Source organism: Microtus ochrogaster, chromosome 22 (genome assembly GCF_000317375.1).
Source record: "Microtus ochrogaster isolate Prairie Vole_2 chromosome 22, MicOch1.0, whole genome shotgun sequence".
Classification (NCBI taxonomy): Eukaryota; Metazoa; Chordata; class Mammalia; order Rodentia; family Cricetidae; genus Microtus; species Microtus ochrogaster.
The window spans coordinates 13,503,332-13,531,133 of NC_022023.1; the positions used below are offsets into that span (position 1 = coordinate 13,503,332).

The following is a 27,802-nucleotide window of genomic DNA, read 5'->3' on the forward strand; positions in this document are numbered from 1 at the left end:
GTGGAGCTCTAATCTAATGCATTGATGCTGAAAGTGTGGAGCTCTAATGCATTGATGGTGAAAGTGTGGAACTCTAATCTAAGCACCACAGCTTCAGAAGGGCCACTGCAACTCTTTCCTGAGGTGGATGGAGGTGGGGGCTGGGCAAGTCTTTGAGTGGCTGCTACCTTAATCTAGGTCTGGGATATTTTCATTTTAGAGGTGGTTGAACTCACCTTTTGAGGACTTTTTTTTCTTTTACTATAAAATTACTTTATGCCAATGACCTCTAGATGAAATTCAGTATAGCTCTTGAGGTCCTAGCTAAGAGCAATAAGACAACAAAAGGAGATCAAGGGGATACAAATTGGAAAATAGGAAGTCAAACTTTCACTATTTGCTGATGATATGATAGTTTATACAAGCAACCCCAAAAATTCTACCAAGGAACTTCTACAACTCATAAACACTTTCGGTAATGTAGCAGGAGACAAGATTAACTAAAAAAAAAAAATCAGTAGCCCTCCTGTACACAGATGATAAAAAGATTGAGAAAGAAATCAGAAACAGTACCCTTCACAATAGCTACAAATAGCATAAAATATTTCTGAGTAACTCTAACCAAACAAGTGGAAAACCTGTATGACAAGAACTTTAAATCTTGGAAGAAAGAAATTGAAGACACCAGAAAATGAAAAGCTCTCCCATGCTCTTGGGTAGGTAGAATTAACATATTAAAAATGGCAATCTTACCAAAAGAAATCTTCAGATTCAATGCAATGCCCACCAAAATCCCAGCAAAATTCTTCACAGACCTCAAAAGAACAGTAACCAACTTCATATAGAAAAGCAAAAAACCCAGGATAGGCAAAATAATTCTGTAAAATAAAGGAACTTCTGGAGGTATCACAATCCCTGACTTTAAACTCTACTACAGAGCTATGGTGCTGAAAACAGCATGATACAGACAGGAGAACCAATGGAACCAAATCAAAGACACAGATATTAATTCACACACCTACAAACACATGATTTTTGATCAAAAAAAGCAAAAATATCAGATGGAAAAAAGAAAGCATATTTAACAAATGGTGTTGGTATAACTGGATATCAACATGAAGAATTAAAATAGATCCATATCTATCACCATGCAAAAAACTCAAGTCCAGGTGGATCAAAGACCTCAACATAAAGCCAACCATACTAAACGTCATAGAAGAGAAAGAGGGAAGTACACTTGGATGCATTGGCACAGAAGACCACTTCCTAAATATAATCCCAGTAGCACAGACACTGAGAGCAAAAATTAATAAACGGGACCTCCTGAAACTGAAAATCTTCTGTAAAACAAAGGAGACAGTCAACAAGACAAAACAGTGACCTACAGAATGGGGAAAGATCTTCATCAACCCCACATCAGACAGAGGACTGATCTCCAAAATATACAAAGAACTCAAGAAATTGGTCATCAAAAGAACAAATAATTCGATTTTAAAAATGGAGTATAGACCTAAACAGAGAACTCTCAACAGAGGAATCTAAAATGACTGAAAGATACCTAAGGAAATGCTCACAATCTTTAGTCATCAGAGAAATGCAAATCAAAACAAGTATGAGATTTTGTCTTATACCTGTAAGAATGGCCAAGATAAAAAACACTGATGACAACTTATGCTGGAGAGATTGTGGGGTAAAGGGAACACTCCTGCATTGCTGCACGAATCCAAACTGGTACAGCCCCTTTGGATGTCAGCATGGGAATTTCTCAGAAAAGTAGGAAACAACCTTCCTCAGGGCCAAGCAATACCACTTTTGTGTATATACCCAAAGGAAGCTCAATCGTACCACAAGGACATGTGCTCAACTATGTTCATAGCAGCTTTGTTTGTCATAGCCAGAACCTGGAAACAACCTAAATGCCCCTCGACCCAAGAATGGATAAGGAAAATGTGGCACATTTACACAATGGAGTACTACACAGCAGAAAAAAAGCATCTTGAAATTTGCAGGCAAATGGATGGAGCTAGAAAACATCATGTTGAGTGGCGTAGCCCAGACTCAGAAAGACAATTATCATATGTACTCACTCATAAGCGACTTTTAGACATAAAGTAAAGAAAATCAGTCTACAATTCACAACCCCAGAGAACCTAGACAACAGTGAGGACCCTAAGAGAGACATACATGGATCTAATCTACATGGAAAGTAGAAAAAGACAAGTAAATGGTTAAAAAGTATATGGGGAACATGGGGACCAAGGGAGAATGTGGGGGGGGGAGAGAAGAGGGGAAGGGAGAGGGAGGAAGGGGAGCAGAGAAAAATGTATAGCTTAATAAAATTAATTTTAAAAAGAACCCTAAAATTCAGTCTCCAAAGAACACCAACCCACATCCCAAATGATTCTCAACTCTGTCTCTTCATGGTCTCATATTTTATTATAGGGAATAATTGTATAAAACACATACAGATGTTTGTGCCATGATGCTCATCACACCTGTAAACTGAAAACACTGGTAGGTGAGGCTTTCAAGGACAGGGGAGAGTCCTGCTTTCGCTAGCGCTAGCGTGGTGATCACTGACTGCGATCCTTCGATCCTTCGGCAAAAACCAAGGAACTGGTTTAAGTGAGACAAAAACTTATCAATGAGAAAATATCCGTATCAGGCATAGCCAGAGGCCAGTGACAGGATTAAAGGCTGTGTGGTGGCTTTTTGAGAAACAAGCAGAGCCCAGAATCTGCTGTGGTTCTGAGATCATGTGTTGAGTGACTGAATTTGGATTTTGCTGTGTGTATCCTTATGAAATGCACGGAGTGGGAGAAAGCCCCATTCCTTCCCAAGGACAGAGCTTAACGGGACAATCTCTTTGCATCCAGAGGACGCGCCAAAGGATTACCTCCTTATTTTAAGTATGAGCTAGAGCGAACCCATGCCACCCCTGGGGAAACGAAAGGAAATTATGGTCCAGATAGGACCCTGAAGGGAAGGGGGAATCCCCTGAGGATTGACAACCACCGCTGAGCACGTGCGGGAGCCGCAGTTCTAATTGACGCCACGTGAATGCCTTACCACTCTGCAGACAAAAACCCGGTCGATCCTGCTCCTGCCTAATGATGCTCCAACTGCCCCATGGGAGCAGATTTGAATCTTCTGTGAGGGAACTACCACTGCCTGGGGCCCCCGAAACACCCACGGAGAAAGTAGTGGGACAGAGGAGTCTGAGAAAACAGCTAAGTCGAAACAAAACTCACTGAGAGAAAGCCGCGAGAACCACACACACACACACACACACACACACACACACACACACACACACACACACACACGGAAGGAAGCCTGCACTGACTGCAAGATCAACAAGCGCCGTGTTTTAAAGACATGAAGGAAGTAGCCGGAAATTCAGACCAGAAACTGAAAATGTCTCAGAGAGTTGAATATTAATAAATTAATATTCAGAAGTAAACAGACTGAAAGGGATATTTAGGTAACAGCACTGAAGGGAAGACAGGAGAACTGGGGCATAGGTTTGAAGAATACCCAGGTGGCAACACAAAGATATGGGAAATACAAATGAGAGCTTAAAACTAGACAGTGACAACTTACCCACTTAGCAAATTTGCAGGACGAAGGGACCTACATCATCTGTCTGTCTGTCTGTCTTCTATATATCATCTATCTACAAATCATCTATCTATCCATCCATCCAGTACTTCACATGACAACATCTGAAAGACATTAAACCATAAACTCACCAAACTCAACAAACCCTAAGTAAAATAAATAAAGATTAAAGCATAACAAAAACCATTTCTGGGGAAAACTTAAAAAAAAAAAACCCACTCAAATGTGTAGTCCTTAAAAGCCGTGAGCAGGAGCTGGAGAGCTGGCTCCGTGGGTAAGAACACTTGCTGGGTGAGCGTGAGGACCTGAGTTTGCTCCTAGAGCTAAGGTAAAATGCAGGCTTGGTGGTGTGCACACCTGCAATCTCAGCATCTGGAGGAGTGGGGAATAGAAGGGTTGCTGGAGGCTTCATAGCCACCAGTCCAGCTCCACGCTCTGTGAGAGGCCCTGTCTACAAAGAATAAGGTGTGGGGGGGGCACTAGAGAGGTGGCTCGGCAATTAAGAGAACTGGCTGCTTTTGCAGGGAACCATGATTCAATTTCCAGTGCCCACATGGCAGCTCATAACTGTCTGTAAATCCAGTTCCAAGAAATTCAATATTCTCCTCTTCAGGCTTCTGCCAGCACCAAGCACACAAGGGATGTACAGACAGTACATGCTAGTAAAACACCCTAGCCATAAAATAAAATGTGTGTGTGTGTGTGAGAGAGAGAGACAGAGAGACAGAGAGAGAGAGAGAGAGAGAGAGAGAGAGATATTGAGAGACGACAGCAGAGGCTAAGCAATAATTCTGGGCACAAAAGGCCAGGTTAAAATTTTTAGTAAAAATGCCAGGTGAAAAGGCTGGACAAAATGTTTTCTACACAATAAAATCCATCAATTTCAAGAATGTTCCAGTATTCACAGGTGATGCATTCATTCCAAGAACCCCAATTGGCCACTGAAACTCTGGATGGCATATGTATGTATATATCTACATATACGTGTGTGTATATGTGCAAATGATAAAGCAGAAACCTGACATCTTCCGCCAGCCTCCATACACACATACATCTGCAAACACCTCACAAACATACACCACAGACACACAAATAAACTAATTGTTCGGAGCAGCAGGCAGGGAGAAATGAAAAACTGTCTTCCAACAGGAAGCAATTAACTCCCTTCTCAGCAGGAACTGTGTAAGACAAACAACAGGAAACAAGCCATTAAGAACCATATGTGTGTTCTTACGTCTGTGGGGTGGGGTGGGCTTAAAAACAAAGGGACAAAAATTAGATTAAAATGTGGGTGCCTAAAATCATGTACATACAAGCAACACTAAACAGGCTCAAGAGGCTGTTTATGTGTTAATTCATTTACATACATAAATATAATGAATAATTAGATACAAATAATTAAAGAAAAAGTGTCCAAATTTGAGAGGGGGTAGGAGATATGGAAGGATTTGTGGGGGGGAGGTGGTGTTAATACAGTATGCATATATAAAATTTAAAATAAAATAAAAAACTAAAATTTTAACAAAAAAGAAACACATGCAAAGCAAAATAAAACTGGTACACTTTATAGAAAAAAAAAGCAGATTTATTTTTATTTATGTATATGAGCATTTTCCCTGTATGTGCACCTAGTGTGTGCCAGCTGCCGATAGAGGTCAGAAGAGATAGAGGAGATACTGGATCCCCTGGAACCGGAGTTACAGATAGCTATGAGTTTCCACAGGAGTGTCAGGAATTGAACTTGGGTCCAGTGGTAGTGTGAATGTAATTGGCCCTCATCATCTCATGGGGAGTGGCACTATAGGACGTGTGGCTTAGTTGGTCTAAGTCTGACCTTGCTATGGGAAGCGTGTCTCTGTGGGGATGGGCTTTGAGGTGTCCTATGCTTGGAATACTTCCCAGTGAGTCAGTTGACTTCCTGTTGCCTGCAAGGTGTAGAACTCTCAGCTATTCCTCCAGTGCTATGTCTGCCTGGATGCTGCCATGCTTCCTGCCACGATAATAATGGACTGAACCTCTGAAACTGTAAGTGAGCCACCCCAATTAATGGTTTCCTTTATAAGAGTTGCCATGGTCATGGTGTCTCTTCACAGCAATAGAAACGTAACTTAAGACAGATTCTCTGCAAGAGCAGAAAGTGCTCTTAAATCTCTGAACCATCTCCCCAGCCCCAATTAAGATGATATTTTTATTTGAAAAAAAATAATAGCAATTGTTCTGCTAAATAATAACATGTTTAAATCTCAAAATAAATATAATTCTGAATGTGCTAGTCCACATTGTACAACCTCACAAATCGCTGACGTAACTAAAAAGAATATAGACTGTGGTGATACCTTTAGCCCTCTGCATTAGTTCCTTTCTTGTCGCTGTAACGAAACAACACGACCAAGGCAGCTTACAGAAGGAAAGGCTCCCTTGTCTCATGGGTCCAGAGAGACAAGGGTCCTTCGTGGTGGGGAAACATGGCAGCAGGCAGTAGGTTGGAGCAGGATGTTGGGGGCTGGCATCCCGAGCCACAAGCAGGAAGCAGACAGAGTGAACTGGGAATGGTTCCAGACTTTGACACCTCCAAGTCCAACCCCAGTGACCTGCCCAAACAGCCCCACCAACTGGGGACCAGATATTCAGATGTCAGGGTCAATGAGGACATTCTCACTTAAACCAGCATAACCCCGAGGAAAATAAAAGATCAAAACAGGCAAAAAGTCTTCGGGGTAACTGCAGAACACGGCGTCTTTTTAAACCTACACAAAATGCTTCCACGAATAAGCATTTGCAGGACCATCAAATCATTTCCAGATAATAAACAAAGAACTGGGATGGCACTGGAAGCACCACAAATAAGTGGAGAGAAAGGAAACTATGGTTTCTTGGATAGGTACGGTTGGAAAGGAGGCCTAGAATATGTCTGGGGGATGCAGCACTGCAGGAGACTTTTCTTGATAATGCATCACTTTGGTACGTGGCTGATGTATTCAAAACTACACAGAACTACACCTGCATTGTAGCAATGTCAAATTTGCCATTTAAAAAGGTGATTATTATTAAATTTGTGTATATATGCATGAATATGCGCACATAAACGTAGGTGCTCCTGGCAGCCAGGGGCATTAGATTCCCCGGGAGCCGGAGTTGCAGGAGACTGTAAGTCCCCTGAAAGAGCAGTGCACAACCTCAAACGCTGAGCCATCTCTTCGGCCCCCGATTCCCATTCCCATGTTGTACTACGGGCACGTGAGATCGCTGCTGTAAAATGGTGTGGGCTGGTGGGACTTCTCTGTGTCATCTTCACAGTTCCCTGTGACTGTGTGGTCCTTTCAAAAGCAGGACAATGGCTTTTTGAAGGTACCTGGAAAATCCCTGTGGATCTGGAAATAAAGAAGCATCCTTGAAGGAAGATGTGACCCCCAGAGGACAGCACTGGACATGTGAAGCGTTGAGCACAAAACCAACGTAAACTTGTACTTAGCCAAGTGTCTGGAACGCAGCTAAAGATGCAGCAATGTATGTAGCGATAGTTACCATTCCTGAGTGTTTGTATTAAAAAGAGAAGATGAAAATGGTAAGATAATCATTAAGGGAAGCTGAATGGAACAGATAATGAAGAATTTCTAGAATAACGATGTGCATACAGTACAGACCCTGAACAAATGAAAAATGGGTTCAGTGAAAAGCTTTTAAAATGTTGGGGCTGCTCCAGAAAAGGACCCTGGGGGAAAGACGGAGAACACAGATGACATAAAAGAGCATCACTATAGACGCTGCCTCGAGAGTCAAAGGATGGCAAAGAGACACGAGATATATTTGAGCAATCAGGTGAAGTCGGGAAATTATGAGAAAGCCTGCTTTATCAAAAACCAACTCCAGAAAAATTAGGAAACCTTCATGGTCTCGTAAAAACCGAACTAAGCTGAATAGTAAGCCTTCCCACGAGGAAAACACTAATTCCAGATGACATCAACTGGAAGTGTTACAGATCGCTACAGAAATAAGCAATTTGAGACTTTGGTAACTAAGGACCACATCTCTTATTTTATGAGGTTTGTTGTACTTGGATATGAGCTATCCCTAAAATAAAATTAAATTAAATTAAAATAAAACTATAACAACACACACGTTGCAATTTTAATCCTCAATTGATGGATCCAGCCACTGAGAAATGATTGGCTGCTGAGGACTCTACATCATCAGGGGACAATCCAATGGCAGGTTCATAACCTGTTAATGGGAGTAGTGGGTAGCAGGTGGGTCTAAGCTGGAAGAAATGGGTCAGTCAGGTGTGTGACCCAGAAAGATGCACCTTGTCCCCAGTACCTCCCCTTCTCTCTCTCTCTCTCTCTCTCTCTCTCTCTCTCTCTCTCTCTCTCTCTCTCTCTCTCTGCTTCCTGGATGCCATGAGGGGAACATCTCTGACCCGTCACATGCTCCCCCTAAGATGTTCAAGTTTACTATAGCCACAGTAACAAATGGCATTCGCTGTCCCTGCACGGAAGCCCTGGGAACCATGGGCTAGAGTAAGAACCTACTCCTTAGATGGTTCCTCCTGGGTTCCCGTCACGGGGACAGAAACATCCAAAGCCAGACAACGTTGATACAGGGAAAGGATGAGAGAAAATAATGAAGAAAGTCTGGCGACATCATGAGGTACACATGACCCTGGATCTAGAACAAGAAAGACTGTGTGGAAAGCAGTCTCGGACACGAGCATAAGATCACAAACCAAAATAGAAGTTAACTCAATCCAGTGATCCAAAGGATTATTTAATATTGGGAAATATATAAAAAACCTACAGATTAGCAGACTAAAGAAGAATATCAAATAAAAAAACCAAAATAAAAATTTTAAATAAGACTCGGGAGCAATAACATTTACAACAATATCCAAATTTCAAAGTCACCCATCATATCCACAATGGAAAAGATTTCAAAATGGGTAGGAAAAAAGATTCACGGATCTCAACATTGAGATAACAGAAATATTTGAGTTAACTGCCAAAGGTCTTTAAGTAGAAATCAAGAAGTACTGATAAAAAAGAATTTATGATGTGTCTAAAAAATGATAAAAAATAAGTTTCAGAAAAGCATTATGAGAAATGAATAGTCAAATCAAAATCTTAGAAATGCAATGTATACTTACCAACTGAACAAACCACAGAGGACTGGCTCAAAGGACAGAGGGAAGAATAAATTAGAAGCTAGAACAAGAAAGTTACGAATATAATCCACAACAACATTTTTAGGGGCATAAAAAGAGATCTACTTAAAAGCACCAGATAAATTAAAACACAATTCAAATAAATTTTCATAGAACTTGTAGAATCCTAGCAAGAGATCTCATGTTGGTCTCTCCAGAGTTGTGGAACCTGAAAGGCAGAGGAAGGGTTGAGAAAGTACCAATGGAGATACTGGTACAATGAGAACTCCCCAGATGAAAGAAAAGGTGGACAATGGCAGATCTGAGAAGCGGAGAGGGTTACAGACAGGATGAACCCCAACACATCAACATAAAAACATGTTACAAACATATTAAGGGAGATGATCCATGCTAAAAATTACAACAAATTACATGTCCTCTCTCATCCTCAAGGCCTAGCAAGTCACGTACATGCACGCATGTCTAAACGGGTATACATGAGGGCTGGAGAGATGGCTCAGCAGTTAAAGGCTAGGCTCACAACCAAAAATATAAACGGGTATACATGCGGAACTCCTAAAGCGTTAGAAAGGAGAGGCACAGGGAGATGCTGGGGGAGGGGGAAGAGGGCACGTGTGACATGGAAACAGAAAGGAGCCTTGGAGGATGTCACAGGAAGGGTAGAGGGGCAAGGAGGCAGGGAAGGGAGAGGACAGACGGATCTACTAAAATACTTTGTTTTAAAATGCCGTAATGGTATATAAATCTTTGTTTGCTAATTTGAAATATTTTTAACTGAAGAAATTTTAGTTAAATTCATTAATAAATTTGGGAGAGTATAGATACCTAACACCTTTTCCATGTTTATAAGCACGGTATGCAAACATCTCCACCACTCAGGCAGGCCTCGTTTTAGTGTCATTCAACAAGGCTTTGTCATTTTTTTTCCAATAAGAACTTCTACATCTCTCACTAAATTATTTGCTAGACATTTTCTAGTCTAATCATAAATACTACCTTTTTAGTAAGGCTGTTTCCAAACGGCTGCTTTCTGGCATACAGGATGCACTTTTCAACTCGTCTCTTAACTCCCATTCTGTTTGTTACTGTAGATTTATATAAAGTTATAAAAAAAAAAAACCAATGCAGACAGATGTGTGCCTTTTCACACCGTTGCCTCCAGAGGTAACATCATCTGCCAGACAACAGTCCAGCTCTAACCCCACCATCAGCCCAAGAGCAACTGAAACAACCGTGAGCTGAGACCTCTTGATCCATGGGCCTAGATAAGCCTTTTTCCCTTTGAGCTGATTCTCTCGGAGACTCTTGATACAGTCCTAGAAAGCTGGCTAACACTCTGGGCCTTCCACGATGACTCAGGTTTGGGCTCATGAGTATTCCTGACAGAGGTGGCTGTACAGTCAAACTCTTGAAGAAGGTAAGGCACAGACTGCATGCAGGGGTGGGGAGAAGCCTAGACGGGCTGCAAGCTGCATGCAAAGGACGATGACAAACAGCCGAGCTGGAAAGGTAGCTGCTTCACCAATTCATCCCAGGTTCCTTTATTCTCCTTCTACCCAGGCAAACTCTTCACTAGCCAAATGGTGACGTGCCAAAACCAACGAGATTCAAAATGCCAACTAATGAAGCCGACTTTGAAGGAAACATTTCCAAGTGTCTTCTAGCATTGGAAACTAGAAATCACATGGAATTTGGGTGAGCATCAGCAAGTGGGCATGAATCATACCTGTGGGCTGTCTCTCCCCACTTCCTGCACACGGACCACCCTTGCCTCTCTCTGTGTCCCCTCATAGACTCTGGGGACCCAGCAGCTCCGTGGGAGTCCTGGAAGCCTAAACCTCCCTCGCAGTGACTGCTCTCAGTGCCCGCAAGTGGCTCTTCTGTGGCAGGAAGAAGACAAGCAGCCAGGGTATAAGGTTTCCTGCTCGCCAAGAAAGCCTAGGCCTCAAGCCACAGACTAGGCTGCTAGGAACTGGTCTGCCCAGGGAGGCCTTGAGACACACACACACACACACACACACACACACACACACACACACACACACACAGCACATGCCAGAGATGCAGACCGTTGAGCTGACTGTACCACCACTGAGTCACGGTAGACAAGTGGTGACTTCACCTAACCAATCTTTTAAATTTGTAAAGAAGATCAGGATGTACCAGCCTGGATCAAAGCATTTAACATCCTTCCAGGGGGGCAGCTCTAGAAGCAGGACCCTCCCCCCCAACACGTGTCTGTCCTCTTGGCTCTTTTCCTCCCCCTGGCTGAGCACCGCTGACTCTAGGTCCCAGCTAAAGGATGCTGACAGAATGTCTGATGTAACCCCACATGTTGGCTCAAGAGAGGGGCTATGCCAGCAGATGCTCTGTCTTAAGGGTGGCCTCATTGTGCCTATCCGTAAATAGTTCTATCCATAAATATTTTTAGGGCAATCACTCTGTACCAGTTCTCCATCTCAACAAGGCCTGTCTCCCACCGTACCTTAAGAGAGGGCCAACTTCAAAGAGTACCAAGGGAGCAAGCAGGTTTTGAGGACAATGTGAGATCCAGCCAGAGAGAAAGCGAGGAGCACACATAGATGAAGGCATTGATTTCAGCAGGGGCACTTGTGTGCCCATCCTCTCTCTCCCGGAGATGTGTGCCGCCCAGAGTGGTCCATGGCATGAGTATACACATCTCTGGCATGGAGGGTTGCCAGGGCTTGCTTGGAGGACAGCAGTGAATAGGAAACTGTGGGTGACCACTTGCTTACACCGAAGATCCTTATGATGATGAACAGTGGGGGTGGCCAGGCAGAGGGTGATAGCCAAAAGTCAAGATGGACCTCCCAGCAGCCAGGGCAGAACTCTGAGGAGACTAAGCCCTTAACTGAGACTGGCCTGCAGGTTCCTTCAGGGGCCTATTTGTCCAAGGGGAATGACAGAAGAATTGATTTGAAAAATCTTTTCACCTTGATGTATCATTTTAGACATTTAGCTTATGGATATCATTTGTGCCCTGAGCTCAGGTCCTGCCCCTGTTAAAGATAAGCCTGTAACAAATGTAAAAAATCAGCTAAACTAAAAGATAAGAAAGAAAACAGAATATAGAAGCCTGGCAGTGGCGGTGCATGCCTTTAATCCCAGCACTCGGGAGGTAGAGGCAGGCGGATCTCCAGGGCCTAGATTTGTTTCTTTACTCCAGATAATAGCTTAGAACATGCAAAAATCCAGTATTTTTAGAAACTGGAAGCAAAGGTTGAAGGGGGAAGGAAAAGAAAGAAATGGGGAGGAAGGGAGTGCCCTTCTCTGGTCTAGCTTCCTTTCCTTGGCCTTAATATTCTGCTCAAATGATGTTTTTTTTTTTAAGAAATAATATTCTTTGGGGCTAGAAATATAGCTCCAGTTGGTAGAATGCTTGCCTAGTATGAACGAGGCTCTGGGTTCAATCCTCACCACTGCTTAAACTGGGTGTGGTGGGGTATGCCCCAGAGGTAAGGGCGGGAAGCTCAAAAATTCATGGTCTTCTTTGTTCACATAACTCAAAGGAAGGAAGGAAGGAAAGTAGGAAGGAAGGAAGGAGTGACTGATAGAGGGAAAGAGAAAGAGAAAAAGAAATTGAATGAAAAAACAGTTTTATATGGGGAAAGACAGTCTGAAGTGTCAGGGAAACCCAGTTCTTCCTCCTGTAAGTGTTCTAGGTCTGATGGACCGAGGGCCTTTGGAAAGCTGGCCCTGGAGCAAGTGGCTCCTGGGACCTCAGTGTTCTCTGCAGGCTCCCACTCTCACGGAGCTCCAGCCATCCCCCCCTGGCTTTGCACACCCGTAGGCAGGAATCAGCCCGATCCTGGGTGTGCCACACACAACCTTCCCGTGATGCTTTCTTTTTTAAAAAAAGAAAATTTTTCTTCAAGTTAGCTGTTTATGTAACTTCCTCTCTTCAAGTTTCACATTAGGCGTGTCTAGAGCGGGGGCTGACGTCACGGGGTCTCTTCCAGATGTTGTTTGGAAATCGGTGTAACCATGGCACTGCTGGAAGCCGAGAAGCCCCTCGGAGCCAGCTGAGTCATGCCTGAGCACAGGAAGCTTCTGTTGAGGAGAAGCAGGGAGCCCTGCAGGGACCAGAACATCCCTGCTGGAAGGAAGTGGGTGGCCTGAGATGTTCTGAGGGTTCTCTACGGTACTGGGACCAGCTATGGCCTTTGACCTCCTTGAGCTGGCATCTTTGATAAAAGGAGGGGCTCAACCAACCCAAAACCTTCCCTTGCTGGCAACACGTTCATGGTTCTTTAAGACTCACCTGTGCTCACTTAAAAGGAATCACATCCCCAATCGCCAGCCACACAGCACCTCTCTGTCCTCTCTTGACGCAGGCCTGACTGAGCCTTCACGTCAGCCTAGCCTGTACCTTCCCACTCTCTTCCCAGCCTCTGCTTAGCCCAGGATTCCTGTCACATCCACACTCCTCGTGGTCCAAACTCCCACCCTACTCACCTGGCCTCCCATCATTACCTCCACTAGAATATCCCCTCTCCAAACTTACGTCTGCCCTGACCACAGTGGGAACTGCAATGGTCTGGTTGGCCCCACTAGCCTATAGCACCATTAAAGCCACAACTCTCGTAAATGTTACTGAATTTATTAATTACTCAATTACCCAGAAACCAAGTTTTCACCCCTGAAAAGAGAAATGATGGTACCTATCGAGCAGTTGCTCACAGCCACAAAATCAGCACGGGTGAACATTCTCTCTAGTCTTGATTTCTCAAATCCCATCTAAGGCGTGTTCCATCCGCTAGTATGCTCTGTTTCTAAGAGGAGGAAATTGAGGTGCAAGGAAGAAACCTGAATTGCCCACGATCAGACACATAGTATGTGGGCAAGATCGATTCCAACCCAGACAATCAGAGCAGCGAGCCCACACCCCGACCTCATGCTGTTAGGGATAAGGCTATGGCTGCCTCCCTCCTAGGGTCTTGGGAAATGGAGGACGAGGAGATAAGAGTGGTGAACACAGCACAAAGATGAGCAAGGGTAAGTGAGAAAGTTTTTTTGTTGCTAGGATTTTTGGTTTCTTCCCTATTTTCCTCCCTTTTGCAGATACCGCGGCCTGGACAGGTACATCCGTGGAGCCTTGGACATGCCCATGTGTGCCTAGTGGACAAGACCCAAGCTCTCAAGCACCCTCTCCTCTATCTCTTTGCTTAACCAGTTTTCTCTACATGGAATCCTTTCTAGCATCTTCTGCCTAAAAAGAACAAAAAAAAATGGTCCCTCATTCAGGGAACCAATCTGCTTTTCCTGATCTTACTCCAGCCCCTCCTCTTCCTCTCTCTCCTGCTGTCTGGCTCTCATACACACCCCTTCTCTGAGCTGCTGCTCTGGCCAGATGTGCAGCTGGAAGGGACCCCTCTCATGGTGTCACACTTTGCGTCCCCCATCAACAAGCCCTTCAGCTTTACCTGGCCCATAGGAGTCCGTCCCTGCCCTGACTCTTCTCAGTGTACCCCACATCATTGCTGGCCTCCTGAGAAGGCCCCTCATCACCGTTTGCCGGGCCCCTCAGTGCTCCTGTGAAAATAACCTCATCATGTCCCTTCCCTGCCTCCCATCCTTATAATAAAGCTCCAAAGCTTTGCCACAGCCCTACTTAGGACCTTGGCCGCTACCTTGGCTTCCTGTCCTATTGTTCTCCCCTTTACTCCCTGCCTGTCCTGTTCTAGACTTCTGGATGTTCACAACATACTTTCCTTCTTACTTACTTTTCTCTTCCCCCTTAGGCAAATTGTTGCATATTCCAGGCTGAATCGAACGTTACTATGTAGCCCAGGCTTGTCCTGACCCTGCGGCCATCCTCTTGAATCAGCCCCCTGAATACTCCTAGATATTATTTTCTTTCCCTTTGCTGCATGTGCTGCCCCTGGGAGGCTCTAGCTGCAATGGTTACATGACTCGCTCCTCGATGCTGTTGAGATTCTTGATCGAGAGTCTGGTTGGTAGGGAAAGCTTTGTGATCGCAGCTCACAAACAGCACCTCATCACCACACCGCACACCCCTTACCCGGCTCAAGGTTTCTTCGTGGCCCCTCTACCAAATGCTGCATCATGCATTAAGTTGTCAACATCTGCATCCCTTGGCCAGATGCAAGCCACACAATGACAATTCATCACAAAGTGCCTACTCCGGGTAGATACTCAGTCAATACTGCCTGGAGGAAGGAGAGCCAGCACCCCTTGACACATGCTCCTTATTCCTCAGCTCCGTCTGCTGTCCCACATGCCTCTTGGGGTATTGCTTACCCTCTAAGCAGGCTCTCTATGGGCAGGATTTGGATCCCCACAGTGCCCAGCACATAGTAGGCACTAAGAAAATGCCTTGTGATTAAACAGGAAAGTCCACCCTGGGAGCTGCAGAGATCTCCCGATGATTTTGGAATCTCGCCTACCTGCGCTCCCACACTGTGATTAATAAACTTGACTCCCAGACTGGAGATGTAACTCGGCCAGCAAAGTGCTTACGTGAGAACCTCTGGATTTGACCCCCAGCACTGCTGTGTGGTAGCACCCATCACAGGAGAGGCAGTGACAGGAGAAAGAGAACTTCATGTTCTTCCTCAGTGATACAGAAAATCCAAGGCCAGCCTGGGATATATGAAAGCCTGTTTCTAAACAAACCCTCAGGTGAGTAAATCTCTCCCCATTCCTGGCATGCTGAGAGCCTGGTCAGCTTTTACCTAAATCCCATCAAGATGCTGGCTTTATCTTCTACTCCATAAGATGAGCTCAAGGCTCATCAGTGGGAGTTACCCCAAACATGATGGTTCAGCCTGCTCTAGGCAAGACCTTAAGGATGCTGCTTGTGTCTAGACGTTGCTAAGACAACCGCCTCCATCTGCTCCATAGTGTGGCCTGATGCTACATATTGGAAAAGTACTCAAGAGTGAGCTTCCTCCTGGTGGTCAGTATGTACAAAAGTACCAGACTTCGCCAAGGCAGCAGAATGCCTGCTTTATCTGCTGCTGGATCACATGACTGCCTCAGGGTCCTGGCAATAGACTATGAGAGAAACCCCTTGGGTTCTGCCCATCTTGCATGGGCAGTGCTGACTCTAGGTCCAGAATTCTTTGGACCCTTGAGAAGTCCCTCCTCCCATAGATGGCACAAAAGCAAATTCATGGCACTTCTTAGCGAACAATCGCAGCACATCTTTAGCCTGGGTGCCCCATACCCCCACAGTTTCTATCACACGAGGACAGCCATCTAACCGGAATAACATTCTCAAGCCCCAAACACTTAACATTGGAATTGACTGAAGTGACCTGGAAAGTACTCACAGCTGTGTTGGGGAAGCTCCCTTTCCATCCCATGCTTCTTAGCTGCTTTCCTGAGACCTCTCCTGTGTCCTGGTAACCTGGTACCCTTCATCCTCAGAGATGATGAAGGGTAGCTATATTTTGACCTGCTTATACTTTGTCCAGGGCTCAGTCCATCTCCAACTGACACCACCTCTCACCAACTATCTCAGAGAAAAGTATTGGCTGTACCTGATTCACCAGCAAGTCTACTGCTTTGAGCTCTAAAAGGTCCTGCCTCAACATTTCCCTTGTTGCTGTCCAAAACAAGAACTCCTCGATTTTCTAACTTTTGCGTAAATGGATTCAAAGATTATGATCACTTATGGCATCAGACAACAACTATGGGCCCTGCCGGAGATACAGATTGTGGCCATACCTTCATGAAGAACATCTTCCTGCAGTGTTTGCCGCGATCACTCCCAGCTGTTTGGAGTTGTGAAGCCTCTGATGCCAGCGCCAGATCTGGAATGTTGCTGAGCCCGGCCTCCGATGTGTCTGCCAGCTGCATGGAGGAGTGAAGGAACTCCTTGCCCTGGCACAGTGAAGTCTCAAAAGGGTCAGGGTACTTCTCGTCAGGGCTAGAGCTGTCATCACTGGTCTTGGCATTGCAGAGGATCAGAGAACGGGAAATGGAGCGAAATTTTGTGGATTTCCGGCTTTTTCCGGAGTGGCCGTGGGGCTCCATCCTTAGAGAGGAAGCAAGGCCACGCTTCTTCCTCTCCTGTTCTCCGGGCCTTGGCCGGTGAGTGGCAGCAGAACTGGACTTAGCCGCCCCTGCATGAGTCCCTGGAGGAAAGAAGAAATGGGAAGAAGTCCTGTGATATGCTGCTGGCTCAAGTCCTGGAAGTGAGCCGCGCGGGTGCCCACAAAGCAGAGCCGAGGAGTCCCTGGACCCACCCAGTCTACAGCGTTATCTAATGGAGCTATGTCCCGGGCTCACAGAGACCAAACCTAAACTCTTTATCCAAACCTTCATCCTACAGACAGGGAAACTGAGGAACAGAGGAAGAGAAATTTAAATCCAAGATGCTAGCAAAAGATCTAAGAATCAGGTTTGGGAAAAGGCTTGGGAATTAAATTGTTCCCCGGGACCATGGCTTTGCAAGGCTTTCAAACGTGGAAGCTAATCTTCAAATGAAACTCTAGTCTGTAGAGCAGAGCAAGGAGAAGGTCAAGGAGGATGGAACCCACTGCCCTGGGCCCCTTGTACTCCTTAGTATCTCTTACAGTGTCTTCAAAGGAACCCGAGAGCCCAGGACTCAGCCTGTGACCACTGGTGTATTCCAATACCAGGTGTAGTTGAACGTTTTTCTTGTCCCTCTGAATCCTCCCCTCGCCAGTTTCTTTACCATTCACAATCCCCAAAGCCACTTATGAAATAACACTCCGAGGCTTAATATCAATTACAATAGTTTGGTCAATAGCTCAGGCATAATACTGACTAGCTCTCACAATTAAATCAACCCATTTCTATTAATCTATGTATTGTCACCAGGCTGTGGCTTCTGGGTGATGCTCCGGCATGTTACTCTTTTGGCGGCTACATGGTGTCTCCTCTACTTCATCTTCCTTCTCTCTGCATCTTTGTTTGGATTTCCCACCTAGCTACATTTTTTCCTGACCATTGGCTGAAACAGCTTTATTTGTCAACCAATAAAAGCAACACATATACAGAAGGACATCCCACATCATCCCTTCCTTTTCTATCTAATTAAAAAGGAAGGTTTTAACTTTAACATAGTAAAATTACATATAACAAAACAGTTTTCAAGCAAGATTTATAGTTAGAATATTTAGTCATTTGTATTAGGCAAAAGTAAAAAAAATACACTATCACCTACCCTATCTTTGAGTGTCTAAGGTTTTATATCAAAATTATCTTTTATTACAGCTAAGGAAAACTGTAATATAACTGCCTTCAACTCCATCAAAGACTCCAGAAGGATATAATATTACCTACGTAAACAGTAAATGCATTGCAAGCAACTTCCAAAACTCTAGAATTGACAGACATCTCACAGCCTGTACAGTCACCCAAGTTCTTTTGCAACATTGGGGCATCCATCTTCAGCTTACAGGCTTAGAGTGTCTGGCAGACTTTTCAGTGAAGCAGGAAATTTGAAGATCTTTTCTGCCTTGTACTGGCAAAGTTCATCCATTGCTTTCTTCTGTGTCCTGCAGAATGTCTGGCAGTTTCTTCTGTGGAGCAGGAATCCTGAAGGACCATCCCATCTTTTGGCAAGTTTAGTAGTTACTTCTCTGTGGGTTCTGCATGTCCAGTTCATACAGCATACCTAATCAAACAGTCCAGGCAAGAGCATTTTCTTGCCCAAATGGCTAGTCGTGTCACACTGAAGGCAAATTCCATAATGAGTTTGTTTGATGCCCATAACCTCTCTGAAGTAATTGGTGCTGCCAGAAGCAGACATGTCTCACTGTCAAGAAAAGTCTAAGTTCTTAAAACATTTTAAATGTCATATTCCGTAGGTCTTTGAAGTGTTGAAGATATCTATTTAACTGAAATATATCTCTGTATATCTAGAAAACCTAACACAACTAACTAAAAGTTTGATTATTATAGATGACTATCTATTAATCTGTATTTCCTAATTATACATTACATTTTTAAATAAGCTGCATAAACATAATACCTTAAATTTTTATCAATAAACTGAAATCCATACCAATATAAAGTATTCATTTCTATAACAACCAGGGGAAGATCTGAAGACTGGGGTCTTCTAAAGGCCAGTTCCCTGCAGCTGGGGTGAGTGCAGAAGGTTCAGTGCACAGCTGGTTCCTGAAAGCACATGTGCCCTCCCTCAGGCCCAAGGTTACACCCTGACCAATGTGACACATAGGGCTCTGAGTTCCTACTCCGTCAGCCGTCCCCGCTGGTTCATTCTCCCAGCCTCCTAACCCGAGACTGGCTCCCCTACCAGGCCCACAGGCTGGCACAGAATTGCCAAGAGGCACCTCCCTTGAATTTGGTGTCCATGAGATAGGTGGCAGAGTGGCCTAATGCTGTAGCCAGACAAGTTCTGACTCGGGTCCAAGCCACAAAATAAAGCCTGTTGCCAGAACAACAAACTGTGGGATGCTCTTGGCAACCCATCCCGGTGTTTGTGCACATGCAGGATGGAATCAGGAGATGCGCAGAGCTTCCAAAGCTTCACCACAGAGAAGTCTTTACGTGTGCCCCAAGAGAGAATGCCTTCTTGGGATGCTGTCTGAAATCCTTGGCTTATACACACACACGTGTGCACACACGCACGCACACGTACACACACACCAGAGATCAATATCTTCTCATGTCTTCTTCTACCGTTCTCCACCTGTTTTTCATGATGGGCTCTCCCACTGAACCCGGAGCTCACCTACTTGGCTAGGCTCCCTAGCCAGTGAACCCCAGTGTCCTGTTACACCTGTCTTCACGACACTCGATTACAGGAGAACACTACTGCACCCATATTTTAACCTGGGTAACAAGAGATCTAAATTCAGGGCCTTTCCTGACTGAATCAGCCTCAGCCCACATTGCTTTCTGTATTAATAATTAGATGGATAACTATTTGCAGTGATATTATATTTGTATTTGAATGGATAGAGCCTGTCTGAGGATCAGAGTGCAAAGCTACGCCACGAGAGGCCAGGGAGTGGTGGTACACACCTTTAATCCCAAGACTCGGAGTTGGAGGCAGACAGATCTCTGGTGAGTTCAAGGCCACCCTGGGCTACACAAAATCGACCCAGAAACAGATCCAGGTGGTGGTGCTCATGCCTTTAATCCCAGCACTAGGGAGGGGGAGACAGGAACAATATGGCTGGGCAGAGAGGAATACAAAGGGGAAGAGACAGAAACTCACTAGAGTGTGGAGTCAGGTTTGGCGGGGACACAGCTACAGCATAGTTTAGGCAGTCTGAGGATCGTCCCTCCAGTCTGGGCATTGGTAGAGGTAAAAGGTCTCTCTGGTGACTTACCGTCCTGCTTCTCTGATTCAGCTTTAAGCCCTATGTCTGACTCTGGGTTTTGATTCATTAAGACTAACTAGAATTTGTGCTGCAACTACTTGGCAGCCGCCTGTGCATCAGGCACCGCGCTGGATGTTTTCGTGGAAATTAGCTCAGAAGAGGCAGATCCCAGTGGATCTCTGTGAGTTCAAAGCCAGCCTGGTCTACAAGAGCTAGTTCCAGGGCAGGCTCCAAAGTTAGAGAAACCCTGTCTTTAAAAAGCAAAAAACGAAAAACAAAAGCAAAAAAAAAAAAAAAAAAGAAAGAAAGAAAAGGAAAGAAATTAACTCAGAAGATGACAAGAGTGAGTAAGGGCACTTGCCACCAAGCATGAAAACCTGAGTTTGATACCCAGGGCCCACATGATAGAAGGAGAGAAACAACCTCCACAGGTTGTTCTCTGACCTCCACGCATGTGCCATGGCAATAGAGTACACACACACACACACACACACACACACTAAATGTTAAAAAAAAAAAAACAAAGCAAGCAAAAAAGCACCATTGGCTCTTGGGCCAACAAGAGGAGGTGCCTGGGCAGATGAAGATGCTTGCCACGAGGCCTGAGGACCTCGCTCTCACCGCTGGAACCCACACAGAAGACTGACTCTTCCAAGCTGTCCCCTGACCTTTAAACGCCACACATGCAGTATGGCGTATCTGTTTGTAATCATGCATATGCGCATACTAAATAAAAAGATAAATATTACAGAAAAGAACGTAACTCGGCATTAGCCATTTCATAAGGCAACCCTTGCCAAAATCCCAAAGCCCCGTGTTCTCCGTCCTTCTAGCTCATGCGTATTCCAGCCAGAGTGGAGCAAGCATGCAGTGACAAGGGAGCTGGGTTGCAGGCCTTTGAGCCCTGCTGGCCACACTCATGGGCAGACTGGTTCAAGGAGACCTTTATGGCCACTAGCTGGGCTTCCGGCACTGGCCAGTGAACATGCTGTTTCCATATGACATCATACATCACTCACTCAGGGACGACTACTTCAGAATGTCACCTCAGTGTGCCAGGCAGTGTCCTCAGAAAAGGGCTTGTGGGCTCCGGTACTGCCCTCGTGTTACAGAAAGATGGTCAAAGCATGGGGCAGTGAACTATGCAGCATGGCTATGCAGTATGGCTGGAGCCTGCACCTCCGAGCTGTCTCCTCACGGCCCCCATTGCTACCTTCTTGCCTTCACCCAGTGTCTCAGTTGCATGGGGTCCCAACGACCAGCGTGTGAACACGCGCAACCCTCTTCTTTCCTTAAATCATGTGGTAGACTAGGCACAGTGGTGCCTGTAATCCCAGCATCCCGGAGGTAGAAGCAGGAGGATCACGAGTTCAAGGCCATCCTGGCATAGACAAGACCCTATCTTGAAGGACAAAAATAAATCTGGCTCCTGGCACCCTTGAATAAACACTCTGTGCTCTGTTTTTGCTCTGTTTTCTCTCTCTCTCTCTCTCTCTCTCTCTCTCTCTCTCTCTCTCTCTCTCTCTCTCTCTCTCTCTCTCCTTAACTCACCACTGCTTCCAAATCCGGTGCTGGGGTTTGCTTCTTTCCCCTAAAGCCATGGAAACTTCTGTATCAGTTCCACGCTGAATGTGTCCAGAGAGAGCCTCAGTCACAAAGTCCAGAGGCTACAAACCGCTCCGCTGAAACTTGCTTTGTCTCGAGAGGATTGCTCAAGTGTCTGTTGGCGGTCTTTGAGTTCTCCTGCTGGTTGTTTCTTTTCCAGATATCTCCTTTCAAATCCAAACCATCGCAGTGCCCTTGGGCTGACGTCTCCAGCGTGTCTCAACTCCCTGTCCTTTCAAGTTCCCAGAACTGGTAGTTCCATGCCAGAATCACTGTGGATAGCAACTTAGGTCGAACCTCCTTCCTTTCAGACCAACCTCAGTGGGGGGTATGCATGGTATATGTGTGTGTGGCATATGTGGTGTGTGGGGTGTTTTATGAATATGGTGTGTGTGTGTGTGTGTGTGTGTGTATGTGTGTGTGTCACTAGCACACTCGCCATTTGAAAGTTTGAAAGCTAATCAGTTTCGTGTTTAAAATCCTCCTAGGACTTTCTGACACCAGGCAGAGAAGATCTAAGAATAAGTTGCTGAGCATCACTGTTTGGAGAGTGACGTTGACATGGAAGGTTCAGAGGTCATGCAGATGGAGAGGAAGTGTGAGCTGAACCAAGCCTAGATGCTATCACACAGCAGCTGGACGCAGCCATGCCCGGAGCTATGGTATTTATTCCGCTCTACGAATCAACATGTTCGGGTTTGGACTTAAAAGTGTATCTTCATGGACTAATAGTCTTTCAGACTGCTGCTAGAGATCTAAGCTCTGGAAAATAACACCAGTCAAAACTTGTCTTCACCCCTGTTCATTCCCACTCATAGCAGCTGACTCTGGCAGTCTTGATCCAACAACCTCCATAGACCCTGGAATTATGTACCCTGTTCCCTTTCTCCCCCATGCCCTTTCCTAATCTACAAGATCCCCAGCCATGACCATTCACTTGCCAGGCATCTTCCAGAGCAAAGATGCTAAGTGGTCCTTTGAGGATGAGGTATAAAGCTGTGGGCTTCTTTGGCTGGGGGCACTGACTGCATGAAGGACTTAGGTCAGATGAGGGTCAAAGTCCTTGAAAACTGCTCGCCCCATGAGGATATTTTCAGAGCGTGTCCATTGAGTACTGGCAGCCGTAAAAAGCAAGCTTTTCTACCGGGCGTGGCCATTTCTAAGGCTGCTGCTCTCTCCTGAGAGTGGACAGGGACCATGGGATGGGAGGGAGCAAGCGGAAGGGCAAGGCATTCATCCTCCATCTACGAGCAAAGGCTTCTCCACATGAACCCTGTCAGCCCTGAAGACATGAAAGGGAAAGGATTGCAGGGGTTGAAATGGAGAGCCACGCTTCTGTGGAAGGGGACTTCCCTCTAGGCCTGGCACCAAAAGAGACAGAGGAGGAGAGGGAATAATTGAAAACACAGCACGGCAGTCATGTGACTCTGCTTAGCCTTGGTAATTGTGCTCAAGACATTGGAACCAGCTATTGCTCTCTCATGAAACCAAACGCCAGCTGTGCCGGGAGCCAGCTGTGCCACCTTCTCCTCAACTCTCTCTGTACGTTCAAGCCTTTCTCTTATTCACTCCCTTACCCCAGGATTCCTTGCCAGGGTCTTACCAGGTTTCCTCTGTCCCGAGTAGGTTCTGCACGAGGCTGCCCTGAGGTTTCCTACACAGAGAAGGACTTCAACATGGTGCCCCTCAGGAGATCTCCTGCCTTTCCAGACCAGAGAAGGTCAAAGGACTAGAAACCTGCCCTCCCAAGACCTGGCCAGCGTCCCCCCAAACACTCAGAGAGGATTGGCTCTCTACCCCAGGCCTCCCAGAGAACAAAGGTGAGACGGGGATCACCTCATCTTGTCAGGCAGGAGATTGCCTGGAAAAGAGGGGTGAGCACTGCTGTTCTCACAGTTGCTCAGGACATCTGAGCCGTCCTTTACCTGGAGCGCTGTGCCAAGGGGAAGTACAGGACTACAACCCAATGGGCACTTGTTTCCCTTAGAGGCCCGGAAGAAAATTCTAGACTACAGGCTCTGGAGCAAGGTTGTATATCTTCCTTCCCTCTCTTCTAAAGACCCTCACCTCCTCTCTCTCTTCTTTCCTTTCTTTCTTCCCCATCCCCCATTTGCCTGTTCTCTGCCTCCTTCCTTCCTTCCTTCCTTCCTTCCTTCCTTCCTTCCTTCCTTCCTTCCTTCCTTCCTTCCCTCTCCTTCCTTTCCCTCCTCATCTGCATGCAGCCAGTGTGCTGGGCGAAGCCATCACTAGAGAGGAACAGCCTTACATTTTGATCTAGAACATCATTTGCTGACTGGAGAATTGGAGAGGATTTTAAATCACCATGTGGCGAAAGAGGAACTTTTTGATAAATGTGTTTGGAGTTTCTGCATTCTCCCACAGTGTCCTATTTCAAAGGCAGTTTTGAAGTCTGGCTATTCCAGCCCCGGGGGGGGGGGGGGCGGGGGGAATATTTTTTGGTCTTGAACTGAAAAGTGATTCAGAGATAAGAAATGAAGGAAAGATGTGAATGTCCCTTCTTCTACCCAAAGGAGATCTTTAATAGAATCCATGGGGCCCACCGCTGAGTCTGACCCTCTGTGTCTATATATTATACACAGGATTAGGAAGACAGCATCTCTGGGCCTTAGCATTCCCCCTAGTCAAGTAGGCCGTATTATGGTCTGTTGTTGTTATTCTTCCTCTACCCTACTACATCCCTGAGGATGTACATCCCTGACTGCACTCTCTGGGGCTCTGGCACAGTGTAGGGACTTTGCATATTGTGGACCAATAGCTGAAGAGCATCTCAGAGGCCCCTCCCACTGACACCTGAGCCAACACAGGAAAAGCATCCCACTTCAGACCACAGACTGGAGGACTCCAATGTCTAGTCATTCAGCAGACTGACTAGAAGCCACATGAGCTGACCTTTGAGCTTAAGAGACATCCGAAAAGACACTTCTAGACTCTGGAAATAACCTAAGAGGCTACTGTGAATATCTCACACAGGTGTTAAACTTTTGGCATCCTAGGAGGTGGTCCTAAATCACCAAGGCACACTCAGGGCTGGGGCACACAGTGCCACCCCAAGTTCAAGGGCACAGGGAAAGGCAGGGCAAGGGATTCTCCTTGAGCAAGCAGTACTAAAGAGACACAAGTAAAACATGTAATTCATCTTAAGAAGAATCTAGAAAAATCTCCAGCAAGCATATTTGTCCGTTGTTACTCTGGAAGGACTCAACATAAGTAGGGAGGAAGTTAAGGATGGAGCTGGGAGGAACTGGGGGATGGAAAGTGAATGTGGTCGAAATATGAAAGACTCAAAAAAACTAATAAATATTCTTTAAAGATTTTTTCAAATGTTTAGAAGATTTATTAAAGTAAAAAAAAATAGTTGGATTTAAGCGGAATAGGATACGTTCAATTGAAGACATAGTAAGTATTCCAGTTTCTGAAATACAGCAGTGTGTTAGTTGACATTGTCACCATGTCAGCCATCTTTGTCACTATTACTTTAAGCTAAAATGTCTCCTTCTGAACCCCTCAGCCACAGTCTAGGAATCTTGGACATCCATTGCCTTACTGTTCTTTTTGTTGTTACTTTGTTTTTATCTGTTCTGACTTTGTAGAGGGACTCAACCTAGGCAGGTGCCGACCCACAGCACAAACTTCTTGCTGTCTTTTCTAAGAAAGTCTGTCAGTAATTGAAGTTTCGACTCCAGTTTAAACTCCATTCTTTACAGGTGTGTCATGGTTATAGTCACCTAATTGTCAAAATTTTGTGTCTTTTGGTTTCTTGAATTTTTTTTATTAGAAAATTCCAGCCTAATTGTTTTGTAGCCACGGGGAGGTGCCTTGGCATGTGGTTTTTATTTCTTGGCATCTGTTAAGGTTGACTTTGTAAGATGGCATATGAGATGAGTAAGTGTTCTAAGTGGTCTTTGAGCTATCGTTTGCGCAGAGAGAGGCTGACAGCTCATATGCTCTCTCTCTCTCTCTCTCTCTCTCTCTCTCTCTCTCTCTCTCCATTTCTGTCTCTGTCTCTGTCTCTCTCACACACATGCAGACATACTTCATTCTCTGCTTTTGACAATTATTTCAGTGCTGGGAAAGCCCGTTGCCCAGATATCACCTGGGCAGGAAATATGAAAGCCCCTCCCCATCTCCTTCAGCAACTACTCTGAACATTCCTGGGCTTGTGAGGTTTGAGTAGAAGTAGCAACAGCTACCCGTGAGGGATAAGAGGAAGGCAGGCATGTGAGCCTGGGCCAGCCACCTACCTCTGACCCTTGCAGTAGCTCAGCAAACTACTCACCCAGTTAGGTGAGCATAAGGACGGAAAAAGGAAGAACTCATGACTAACTGGGCCAGAAATCCTTATCATGGACAGCAGGGAGATAGCCACTGTGTCCAGAGGAAAGTCGTGTCATACTCCAGGATATAGGGCCACACCCCCATCCTTCTCTGTCCCATTGAGGTCCTAGAATACGGCTTGCCTTTTAAACTTTTATGATCTGATTCAAAGTTTGAGTTTACGTTGTTTTATATCATGGAGCACACCATTATCACACATAAGGTACACAGGTAAGTGAATGTTTATGAATTAATCAATAGCTTATGTAACTCAAACAAAACTTTATCACATGGTACACTTACTGTGCTATGAAGAAAAACACTAGAAAGTTCATGAAGTGTATGACTGTGGAGGAGAGATGCCGCAGTGGTAAAGCATTTGCTATTCAAGGATAAATAAGGACCAGAGCTTAGAACCCGAGCACCCAGAGGAATGCACGCTGGGTGTGGTAGCTTACCTATAAACTCGACCCTTGTGAAGCTGAGCCGAGGGATTCCCCGGAGCAAGCCAGCCTACTGCACCAGTCAAATAGGTGATCGGAGAAATGCTTTAGGGAGGGATTGAGGAAGGTGTCCACACAACATCTGAGCTTTCCATGCACAAGCACACACAGACATAGGCATTCACCCACATGTGTGCCCACACACGGGAACACACACATACACACACACACAAACAACGCAGAAAGACTGATTTTGTGAAAGAGCTTAGCTTACACACTTATTTACCCTTCTCATTTTATATGTAAAAGGGAATTTCTCACCTGCATTGATTTCCAATCTACTTGAGAGTTAGTGTTGGAAACCACAAGCTTGAAGCTTCCTTTGATGCTTCCAGCCAGTTTCCTGTGAGATGGGCACTTAGAGTGAATTCCCTGAGTCTCTCTATGTGCCCTTGGGTCTCCCAGCGCTGGCTGACATGGAAGGATCCTGATTCTAACAGACCCTTTTCTGTCACCTTTTAAGGGCTAAGTTCCCTACTGAGCTTTTTTCCAGTGCTGAAACAAGATTGAGAAAGGGGCTTAGAATTACTCACGGTTAGCCTGGCCAGGTAAGAGATTCCATGAGCAGAAGAGAGAGGGTGTCAGTCCCTGGCCTCCCAGCAGCGGGGAGCGCATGTGAATATGCCAAAGCGCATATTGGTGGTGGCCACTTCCGGCTGGCAGAGCAGGGCAGCCACATCCTAGCTGCTGCACCTGTCCGTTACAGGTGCACTTCTGACCCCACGGTGCAAGACCCATGAAGATCCCTGTTCTGCGTGGGCCCCGACATCTGGGTCACCATGCAGGGAACTAGCAGCCTAGGAGCTGCTTCCGTGGTCTCCGCCAGCGACGCGTGTAGCGGGCACCACAGCTCCTGACTCTCTGCCTTCCTCTCCCCAGGCGCTGCGCTCACGCACAAGCTGCGCTCAGCAACCCCATCTGCTCCGTGCTCTTTTGGGCAGGGACCTCTTCGTGTTCCTGGCAGACACACCAGGCAATCTTGTCTAATTACAAGACTGACACGGATGGGTCCTAATTTCAGCAGAGAGCCCAAAGAAGAGCTTGGAGTTGGTGGCTGATTCAAAGTCACCTCCCAAACAGAAACCTGCAGCTTTCAGAGGCATTTGCTTGTTTTCACTGTTTGTATTTTTGCTCCCCAAGTATGGGTATGTGCGGCTATCGACGGTGAGCTGTGTTTTAAGATGAAGACCATTTCGCCTACAGAAATGTATTGCCAGTACAATAGGCGATGCAGACATAAAGAATTCCCTCTTCTGGTAAAGTGTGTGTGTGTGTGTGTGTGTGTGTGTGTG

At 45.6% G+C, this 27,802-nt stretch overlaps 1 protein-coding gene across 1 annotated transcript in view; it reads right to left on the minus strand.

The window, feature by feature from the left end:
• Positions 1-27,314, minus strand: part of Il16 (interleukin 16) — a 70,216-nt gene extending 42,902 nt beyond the window's left edge. Inside the window, exons 1-2 of the mRNA XM_013350184.2 lie at positions 27,044-27,314; positions 16,472-16,881 (exon numbers count right to left, since the gene is read on the minus strand). Of these exons, the coding sequence (XP_013205638.2) occupies positions 16,472-16,881; positions 27,044-27,248 (615 nt within the window). The 5' untranslated portion in view covers positions 27,249-27,314. The remainder of the gene's footprint in view (positions 1-16,471; positions 16,882-27,043) is intronic.
• Positions 27,315-27,802: the final 488 nt, after the last annotated feature.